General features: G+C 43.9%; 1 protein-coding gene across 8 annotated transcripts in view; it reads right to left on the reverse strand.

The window, feature by feature from the left end:
* LOC101942095 (CD209 antigen-like protein C) overlaps positions 1 to 10,968 on the reverse strand; it is a 30,178-nt gene extending 19,210 nt beyond the window's left edge. For 2 of the 8 annotated variants that reach the window (XR_010594443.1, XM_065576094.1), the window contains exon 1: positions 790 to 10,967. Coding sequence is in view for 7 of the 8 variants with exons in the window: in XM_065576094.1 (XP_065432166.1) it covers positions 790 to 886 (97 nt within the window). In the remaining variant the exon portion in view is untranslated. Of the gene's footprint in view, positions 1 to 789 lie in introns of all 8 variants that reach the window. The other 6 variants (XM_065576091.1, XM_065576090.1, XM_065576095.1 and 3 more) reach the window with 6 other exon arrangements.
* Between the last annotated feature and the right edge of the window lie 138 nt (positions 10,969 to 11,106).

The following is an 11,106-nucleotide window of genomic DNA, read 5'->3' on the forward strand; positions in this document are numbered from 1 at the left end:
GTGTCACCCAGAAGCATAGTCCAAGTTTGAAATACAGACAGTATAGAGCCAATACTTATAACGTCAAATAGAAAAACGATACGTGCATACAGATAGCATAATCATAACCAGCAAATCATAACCTTTTCAAGGACACCTTACTTAACCTCCTTTGTACAAGGTTTGGTGCCACTATATGACCTTGGTTGCAACAATGGTCTATACAGTCACAGTTCATGTCAATAACGTCACAGCAGGATCAACCCCCACAACATTCCCTTTGGGGAGAGACTCCCAGCACTGAACATGGTTCCCCACAAGAGAAGTTGACTGGACAAAGGGAGGGGAGGGATTCACCACAGGGTAAATACCTTGAGGTATTTCTCGGTCTTCCCTGTGTTCCATTTTCCATGTTGGGAATCCCTCTCCCTTTTGGCAATATGGGGAGGGCAGGGTGAGTGTGACCCCCAGATTGACAAGCCCCTGCCTTAAAGGGAACATGAGAATCCTCTCAGGCTGTAGCGGGAAGACATGGGCAGGCTCACAGGACCAGTTCCCTCCCTGAAATAGCAACACTGAAGACACTGGAGTGACCCAGGGATGAGTTTGCCCCATGATAAGAAAGGAGTTTATGTGGATGATGGGAATATCCATATTTAAGCAATACACTGATTGGGAGAGAGAGAGAAACTATGCTGATTGTTGGCACTGGCCAACCTCAAATTAGCAAAGCCAGGAATCGGACCCAAGACTCCTGACTGCCAGGGCAGCTCCTTAATCACAAGACCACCCTTCCTCAGACCAGCTCACCTTTACCGGCTCTCCCAGGTGTGCTGCTCACTCCCTGCACTGCCAGTTCCATCTGCTTTGAGCTTTCCCATTTGTGGTAGTAGCTGTCCGGGTGCATGGCTGCTGATGTCTCTGTTCTACGCCTTGCTGTCGGTGCAGTTTATATCGATAGGAGCCTTCATCATGCCTTTCCAGAGAAATGGCCGCCTATGACCACACTTCCCATTCTCACAATTGCCAGGTCAGGAATCATGGCCCAGCCATTTCCTCTCCAGGTCAGTGCAGAGTCATAGAGATGTTGGGATGTAGATCATTGAAGCCTGGTCTGAATACCGAAGCATGGAGTTAAGGTCAAGGATTCTTAGAACTCTTTTTGCAAAAACAATTTTACAATCCAAGAAAAATACAGAAAATCATCAGAAAAGGAAACAATTCCAGCTGGACTGAGATAAAATTGTGTAAGAATTTCGGGAAATGGCATTTCTTGGCTCATGGCCTTGGCTCATGGCAGCCCGCCCAAGGTTGTTTCTTTGGAATTGTGCGGTGAGAAGGCCTGATGGAAGGAACCTACACTGGCAATTGGGACCATTCTGAACATAAGAACATAAGAACGGCCATACTGGGTCAGACCAAAGGCCCATCCAGCCCAGTATCCTGTCTACCGACAGTGGCCAATGCCAGGTGCCCCAGAGGGAGTGAACCTAACAGGTAATGATCAAGTGATCTCTCTCCTGCCATCCATCTCCACCCTCTGACAAACAGAGGCTAGGGACACCATTCCTTACCCGTCCTGGCTAATAGCCATTAATGGACTTAACCTCCATGAATTTATCCAGTTCTCTTTTAAACCCTGTTATAGTCCTAGCCTTCACAACCTCCTCAGGAAAGAAGTTCCACAAGTTGACTGTGCGCTGTGTGAAGAAGAACTTCCTTTTATTTGTTTTAAACCTGCTGTCCATTAATTTCATTTGGTGGCCCCTAGTTCTTATATTATGGGAACAAGTAAATAATTTTTCCTTATTCACTTTCTTCACACCACTCATGATTTTATATACCTCTATCATATCCCACCTTTAGTCTCCGCTTTTCCAAGCTGAAAAGTCCTAGCCTCTTTAATCTCTCCTCATATGGGACCCATTCCAAACTCCTAATCATTTAGTTGCCCTTCGCTGAACCTTTTCTAATGCCAGTATATCTTTTTTGAGATGAGGAGACCACATCTGTACTCAGTATTCAAGATGTGGGCGTACCATGGATTTATATAAGGGCAATAAGATATTCTCCGTCCTAGTCTCTATCCCCTTATGACCTTTGGACTCTGGTATAGTATGTTTGGGGTGTGAATGTGGAGGGAATAAGGTTTGTTTTGTTATCAATAAAGACCATTTAGAGTATTATATACCAACACTGTGTCCAATATCTCCTTGCTCCCCATCCCGTAGGGAGACCTCTATTGCGGGTCTAACAAGTGGTGGAGAATGCGGAGGGAGGAGAGATATTAAGGAGTGCCAGATTTGGAGACGGGGTCTTACAGTGTTGGGAGAGTCCTTATTTAAGACTAATAAGGGTGACTCCTTATTTGTGAAATTGCTGAGGGGAAAACGTGTGGGAGATCCCTCATGGTGTCAGTGTAATAACGTTTAAAATACTTTTTTAAGAAGAGAAGAAAAGGGGTGGAAGAGGAACCCCAGTAGACGAAAGTTTAAGCCCCTTCTTTCTTAGAGAAGGAGATTATTGCATTTGGGACATGCCCTTGAATGCAAGGTGCAGTGGAACCGGATATAACATTTGATACCTTAGAAAACATGTTTGAGAAAGATGTACAAACATACAAGCCGAATGCCAGTAAAAAGCAAACAGCCGTAGTATTGTTGTTTTGGCAAGCTGTAAAAGGCAATTTTATGTAAGGGGGAAATCTGTGCAGATTTACAAACATTACAAGTTTCAAAGTAGCAGCCCTGTTAGTCTGTATCCGCAAAAAGAACAGGAGTACGCTTTCATGGGCTACAGCCCACTTCATCAGATACATTACAAGAGAATTTTAAACCTTGGCAGGAAAATTTGGAGCGGGAAGTGAGGCAGGCGCAGATAATGCAAACTCCGTTAGAACAAATAGGGAAAGAAAATAGGGAACTGGAGAAAAGAATGATGGATTGGAAAAAGATTAAAGCAGATAAAAATAAATTAGATCATCAAGTGATAGGAATGAAACAGTGAATTCGAGATTTCACCAATGGAAAGGAAGAGGAGATCACAAGCATTTCTCACAGTTGGTGCCAGAAAATTAGAGCAGGACAGAAAAAGCAAGTGAAAATACAGGAGCTACAAGTTGCGGATGTGTGTCAAAAAGAAAGAGATGTGTATTTGTGTTTGGATTTAAATATTTGGTATGGAGAGGATCTGCGAGGGGGTTAAGAGAAAAGGGAATTTGACCAACCTCAAGAGGGGCTTTATATTAAGTTAAGGGAAGAAATAAGAAACTGGCCTGGAGAACCTAAGCCAGAAAAGTGTGTAGCAGTGATAGAATGGAGGTCAACCATTAAGGATTTAGTGGGGGAGATACAGTAAGAGCAGACACAAATAATTCCTGTAAATTCATCAGATTTATAGTTGATGGTAAAGTCATTAGGCCCATTGAATATGAAAAATTTAGCTCCATGGCTAGTACAGTGGGCAAAGTTAGGAGGAAGAGAGAATTTAAATATGAGTGAATCTTATAGGTTAATCAGGGCAGCTACCACTGGGAGATTAGACAGTCAGTAGATCGAGTGAAAATGTTTTGGACAGGCAGCCAGAAGCACACCAACTGATAGCACGATTTATTATGCTGTTAGGGAAAGATAAAGGTCAAAGACCCATGAATGTTTTATCCTATGCAGATTACATGAAGCCTGGAGATTCAGCCACGGATTACTTATTAAGGAGACTAACATTGAGATTCTTGACTGGAGAAATACAACTGGTAACTAATCCCAGGGTGGAGGTCGCCAGACATGTCACGGCTGATTCTTTGATGGCAGTTGATTTGACTCAGAGGGAATTTTGGCAGATAACAGGAACGTGCTGACCCATCCTAAAAACAGGGTTAAAAGAATAATATGATGGATCGAGTTGTTTTGCTCATACCAACATGTACAAGGTAATAGGCGGCACCTGGACACATAGAGGGGTTGTACTTCAATACGTCAGGAGTGATGTGTGATTTGTTTGTACCTGTGTATAAAAGTACCCCTGAAGAGTTGTCTTTGTCTGGGGCAGAGGACAATCCCGCCACTGTCTGAGATGGTCCATTGTCAGGGGGCACATATTCGTAGTACATCCTGTAGGGTCTGTGGGAAACTATTACTATCCTTCATTTGACAATAAACCTGGTCGGGTGCCTTCATACCTTATTGGAGTCTGTGGTTATTGGGGTTTCTTTCAGGGTGGCCAGGGTTGGAGAGATCGTGGAATGAACAGAGGTAGAGGAGTAAATAAAGAGAGTGAATGGGTGTCTCCTGGAGCTCTGAAACAGGAGAACGTAGACCTTAAAGGAGAGAATGAGACGCTGTGGGCGCAGCTACAGGCATGTATGATTGGCAAGGAGTCTCAAAAGGAGGAAGAAAAGGCAGTGAGGAAGATGGCTAAAGTGACTGTTTTGGTGTCTGGATTGAATGATCCGATTGCTAGTAATTCAGTAGCATAGGACAGCCTTCCCCGCAACTCGGAATGCATTTTCCAGCAACCCATGACAATAGATGTCTGGGGATGCCCCCACTTAAATATCCGAGTCAGGGACGGGCTTTTCTATTGGACATGGGGGCTGGAATTCCTATAATAAAAGATGTATTTAATGTATATCCAGTTGTGGAATCCATACAACTACAGGGCATATCAGGAACTAAGCAAACATACCATTTTGGTGTACATACCATTCAGGAGAAGTGTGCTATTGCAGGGAGAGAAAATCTCATTGGGGCAGAAACTATCAAATGATTGGGAATAATCCTGGATGTCCCAAATACGTGTATCAGACAACTCTCACTGTAATGGGAGAAACAAATGACGTTAATCTGATCCTCACGGGGCTTTCCACTCAGATGGTAAAAGCGATAAAGCCTAAACAGGCACCTCCTGTGCTGGAAGGCTGGGAAAGCTGATGGGCTGAGATTCAAACCGTCTGGGCAGTGGACTCCCTAGATATGGGAAAAATACAAAGCTCTGTTACAATAGAAGGAGACACACCCCCATACACAAAACACTACCCAGTACCTCAGGGAGCAAAAGAATCTTTAAGGCGAGTTATAGAAGAATTGGAAATACGAGAATTAATTCCAAGGTGTTCAGTGCCTAACGTGGCACCAATCTTGCCAGTTAAAAAACCTGCTGGAACATGGAGATTAACTATTGACTGTCGGGGGTTAAACAGAACTGCCAAACGGGGAGCACCAGTAGTGGCTGCTTACCCAGACCTGTTGGAGGTAGTAACCCCTGACATGAAGTGGTTCTCGGTAGTTGACGTGGGAAACGGCTTTTGGAGTTTACTTTTAAACCCAGAGTCTCAATACAGAACATCCTTTGTATTCCAAGGTATGCAATACTGCTGGGGTGTTTTGCCTATGGGGTACTGTGAAACACCCACAATATTTCATACTGTAGTGAGAAATACGCTAGAGAAGGAGGGACTGTTACAAACGGGAAGGATAGTCCAGTATGTAGATGACATTTTAATAGTCAGTGAAACAGAACAGGAACATGAAGCGTTAATGTGGCAGTTACTGACTTGCTGCTAAGTGCACGGCTTGAAACTTAACCCCTCTAAATCCCTGATTAAACAGAAAGAAAAGTCCAATATCTTGGAATTCGACTCAGTACAGGGGGAAGGTCTGTGGATAAGGACAGAGTGAAGTGTATTGTTAACCTCCCTATGCCGGTAGATACTAAATCTTTGCAATCTGTTTGGGGGCTCTAACTTCTGCAGAAAATTTATGGTTGGGTATGCAGAGCAGACAGGTCCCCTGTATGAGGTACTGAAAAGACCACAGTGGACCTCGACAGAAGAGGCAACTAATACATGGGAAAGCCTGAAAAAAGGGTTAATGGAGGCACCTACTTTGGCCGCCCCTAACGACGAATTTCCCTAGTGTGAAGAATGTCTGTATTGTTAGTGTGCTTACACAGGATACTGGTGCTGGGGAGAGACCCATTGCTTATTATAGCAGAGCATTGACAGGTCCAGAAAGCAAACTGGGAATTTGTGAGCAAACTGCTCTCGCTGCTGACTGGACACTACAAAAAGCTCAGGCAATTATTGGAGCAAGCAAGGTGATTGTAAAGAGTCACCATCCGCTGGGAAAATTACTCAGTCAGGAAAATCTGTCTAAAGGACATATGAGAGTAGATAAGGCCGTTCAAAGGGTCTTTGCTCTCACGTCCGAGAATGTTCAATTAGTCCCATTGAAAGAATCTGAAATATCTGTATGGGGATTGACTATAAGCGGTCCAGAACATGTTTATGAACCCCAACGGGAATCCAAAGCACACCCTGTCTTTAAAACAACCCCAGTTGAACAGGTGATTGGAAGAACCATTTGGTTTGTGGACAGTAGCTCATTTTACACCAAAGGAAGATGCGTCACTGGCTTTGCAGGGATTTGCTTCACTGGAAACCTGCAAATAGTTAACTTCATCCAGTACAAATTGATCAAAGGAGGAACACCATCTGCAGAAGTGTCATCAGTCTTGGAAGTTTTAGCTAGAATGAAGAACAAGCAAACAGAGCTAATAATAGGAACTGATTCAGATTATGTTTACAAGGAAACCACCACCTACCTATCATGGTGGAATAGTGTAGGTTTTATGGGAACTGACAGATCTGACATTAAAAACAAGACCTTATGGCAGCAAATAGAGAAATTGGCAGGGCAGTATCAGAGGATCCAGATGGTTAAAATAAAAGCCCATTGTTAGAGGGCTTATTCCTTCACTCTCACTTCTCTGGTCCTCCTCGCGTGAACAGAGAGCAGCAATACCCAAAGTCCAAAGGTGCAAACAATTCAATGTTTATTGGGGTGAACTTCCATCAAGCAATGATTCCAATTTCCTTCCTCAGTGTCCCCCTTCCCAGCTCTGACACCACAGAGCCTTGCCTGTGTCCCTGTTCCCAACCCCCCCCTTAGGAAAACATTATTCTAATTCCCCCCTTATCTTCCTGATTGACTGCAGACTATCTAGTAAAACTGCTTCGTTATACCTTAACCAATCATCAGAGGGGTAGCCGTGTTAGTCTGGATCTGTAAAAAGCGAGAAAGAGTCCCGTGGCACCTCATCCATGGCCAGATGCATCTGATGAAGTGGGTATTCACCCACGAAAGCTTATGCTCCAATACGTCTGTTAGTCTATAAGGTTCTACCGGACTCTCTCTCGCTTGTAACCAATCATTTTACTGAAATTTAACTAACCAATCCTAACACATTCTAACATGGTTATTTAACCAATTATATCCCACCACCTTAATTGGTTTGCACCCAACAAAATTAATTATACAGCAAACAGAAACAATCACAGAACCAGACAGATTATACAGACAAACAAAGGGAAATGGGGACTACAATGATAGAACAACAAAGAAATGAGGACTTGTGGCACCTTAGAGACTAACAAATTTATTAGAGCATAAGCTTTCGTGGACTACAGCCCACTTCTTCGTATGCATCTGAAGGTGTCAAGGCTGAATCCCCACTCTGGCACTTTGAGTGCAGAAGGTGGGGGCCCGCAAGGATTTTAAAAATTAATACTGGCCACTTCGGGCTTGTATTATACCCCCAAGGTTACAGCTTTTCTCTGAACTTGGCTTGGTAAACTCTGCCACCACCCAGAGGCAAAAACAACAACAAAAAACAAAACAAAACAAAACACCCAAACCCTTGAACCCAGGAAGAGCACTTTGGAATTCCTCCCTGTGGGTACCCTCAAGCCCTTTCACTCCCCCTCCAGGGAAGAGCTGAGAAGGAAAACAAAGGAAATCTGTTATCACCAGTTAATTAAACGATATATGCACAAACCTCTTAGGACACCAAAAATCCAGTCCTGTTCTTCAAAAAGGTACGTTTTATTCAAAACAAAAAGGAAGAAAATACATCTGGAACTTAGGCTTTTGCTAGATTTTAAAAGAGCAATTCCAAAAAACTAAGCACCCAAAATAGCTTTCTTGGGGTGCAGCTTAAAGGATACAAGCAAACAAAAGCTTCTGGGATTAGCACAGAGGAGATCCACAAGCCAAAATAAAGAAATAAACCTCATCGCATCTATCTAAACACTCAGGGTCCCAATGATTCCTTCTAGGTATGGAAGATAATTTTTCATATCTGGTTCAAGCCTTACACAGCATTCCTGTGTATAGCGTTGCTGCTCCATGTCCCTGCAGCACAGAGAGAACAACAGACAACAAAGGGAAGGTTTTTTTTACCAATTTTAAAAAGTTCAGGTGCCCCCTCCCCTCCCCCCTCCTTTTTTTTGTACCTATGCAAGGAGGCTTTTTAACCCTTTACAGGTAAAGCAAGCAGAGAACAGTTACCAAGAGGGATTTTACAGCTAACTGGCCGGCTGGGTGTCCATAAAAGGGTTCTTCCCCCCCCCCTCATTTATCACCCACTCCCCAAATCACAGATGGTGCTGGCCAGCCTGGTTCAGGTTGGGTCCACACCTGCTGGGATTTCTTCCTGGAGATTTAGGAAACAGAGCTAATAAGATACATGCACTTCTAATTTCACTAATAATTACAAGTAGAACTAAATGGTTCTTTTTATGTTTCAAGGTCTACAATGATTTAGAACATAGGCACCCTGACAGCAGGATTGTCTCGCTATGTAGACTCTCTCCTCAGGCCCTATGCTACCAGCACTTCTAGCTATCTTCGAGACACCACTGATTTCCTGAGGAAACTACAATCCATTGGTAGTCTCCCAGAAAACACCATCCTAGCCACTATAGATGTAGAAGCTCTCTACACCAACATTCCACACAAAGATGGACTACAAGCCGTCAGGAACAGTATCCCCGATAATGTCATGGCCAACCTGGTGGATGAACTTTGTGACTTTGTCCTCACCCACAACTATTTCAGATTTGGGAACAATTTATACCTTCAAGTCAGCGGGACTGCTATGGGTATCTGCATGGCCCCACAGTATGCCAACATTTTTATGGTTGACTTAGAACAACACTTCCTCAGCTCTCATCCCCTAACACCCCTACTCTACTTGCACTACATTGATGACATGTTCATCATCTGGACCCATGGGAAGGAGGTCCTTGAAGAATTCCACCAGGATTTCAACAATTTCCACGCCACCATCAACCTCAGCCTGGAGCAGTCCACACAAGAGATCCACTTCCTAGACACTACAGTGCAAATAAGCGATGGTCACATAAACACCACCCTATACCGGAAACCTACTGACCACTATACTTACCTACATGCCTCCAGCTTTCATCCAGACCACATCACACAATCCATTGTCTATAGCCAAGCTCTAAGATACAACCGCATTTGCTCCAATCCCTCAGACAGAGACAAACACCTACAGGATCTCTATCAAGCATTCTTAAAACTACAATACCCACCTGCTGAAGTGAAGTGAAGAAACAGATTGATAGAGCCAGAAGTCACCTACTACAGGACAGGCCCAACAAACAAAGTAACAGAACACCACTAGCTGTCAACTACAGCCCCCAACTAAAACCTCTCCAGTGCATCATCAAGGATCTACAACCTCTCCTGAAGGACGATCCCTCACTCTCACAGACCTTGGGAGACAGGCCAGTCCTCGCTTACAGACAGCCCTCCAACCTGAAGCAAATACTCACCAGCAACTACATAACACAACACTAACTCAGGAACCAAACCCTGCAACAAACCCCAGTGCCAACTCTGTCCACATATCTATGCGGACCTAGTCACATCAGCTACAACATCAGGGGCTCATTCACCTGCACATCTACCAATGTGATATATGCCATCATGTGCTAGCAATGCCCCACTGCCATGTACATTGGCCAAACCGGACAGTCTCTACGCAAAAGAATAAATGCACACAAATCTGACACCAGGAATTATAACATTCAAAAACCAGTAGGAGAACACTTCAATCTCCCTGGACACTCAATAACCGACTTAAAAGTGGCAATTCTTCAACCAAAAAACTTCAAAACAGACTACCGAGAAACTACAGAACTGGAATTAATTTGGAAACTGGACACCATCAAATTAGGTCTGAATAAAGACTGAGAGTGGATGGGTCACTACAAAAAACTAATTTTCCCCTGTTGATACTTACACCTTCTTGTCAACTGTATGAAATGGGCAACATTGAATTCATTAGCACTACAAATGTGATTTTTTCCTCCCTTTTTGTTAACTGTTGAGAATAGCCCACTTCCAATTGAATTGCCTCGTTTGCACTGACCCCCAACTTGGTAAGGCAGCTCCCATCTTTTCATATGCTGTGTATTTATACCTTTCTACTGTATTTTCCACTCCATGCATCTGATGAAGTGGGTTTTAGCCCACAAAAGCTTATGCCCAAATAAATGTGTTAGTCTCTAAGGTGCCACAAGGACTCCTCATTGTTTTTGCTGATACAGACTAACATGGCTACCCCTCTGAAACCTGTTAGAATGTAGGGACATTTTTACCCAGCTGATTCTGGGACACCTTCCCAGGAGAGTGCATTAGCCACTTTGTTAGAGGCTCCTGAAATGTGTTGTATTTCAAAAATCAAAGTCTTGAAGAGCTAAACTCCACCGAAGACGTTTTTTGTTAGTCTCTGACTGTCTGAAGCCACTTCAGCGCAGCATGGTCAGTCTGCAGGTGGAACCGCCGTCCCCAAATGTATGGGCGTAGCCTCTCCAGAGTGTACACAATGGCATAACATTCTTTTTCTGAGACTGACCAGGGGCTTTCCCTCTCAGAAAGTTTTTTGCTGAGACAGGATGGAATTGTTGATTTGGTTCTTCCTGCATTAAAACTGCTCCCACACCACGCTCAGACGCATCTGTGGTTACGATGAACGGTTGGTTGGAGTCTGGGGCCCTCAGTACAGGGTCAGACGTAAGGGTCACCTAAAGCTGGATAAAGGCTTTCTGACACTTCTCAGCCCACTGAACTGCACTTGGCTGATTTTTCCTTGTTAAGTCTTTCAGCGGGGTGGCGATTTGGCTGTAGTGTGGTACAAATCATCGGTAATAACCGCAAAGCCCAACAAGGATTGGACATGCTTCTTAGACTTAGGGACAGGCCAATTTTGGATAGCATTTACCTTAGCCTGTACGGGGTTGGTACTACCTTCACCCACCTG

The sequence above is a fragment of the Chrysemys picta genome, chromosome 22 (genome assembly GCF_011386835.1).
Source record: "Chrysemys picta bellii isolate R12L10 chromosome 22, ASM1138683v2, whole genome shotgun sequence".
Classification (NCBI taxonomy): Eukaryota; Metazoa; Chordata; order Testudines; family Emydidae; genus Chrysemys; species Chrysemys picta.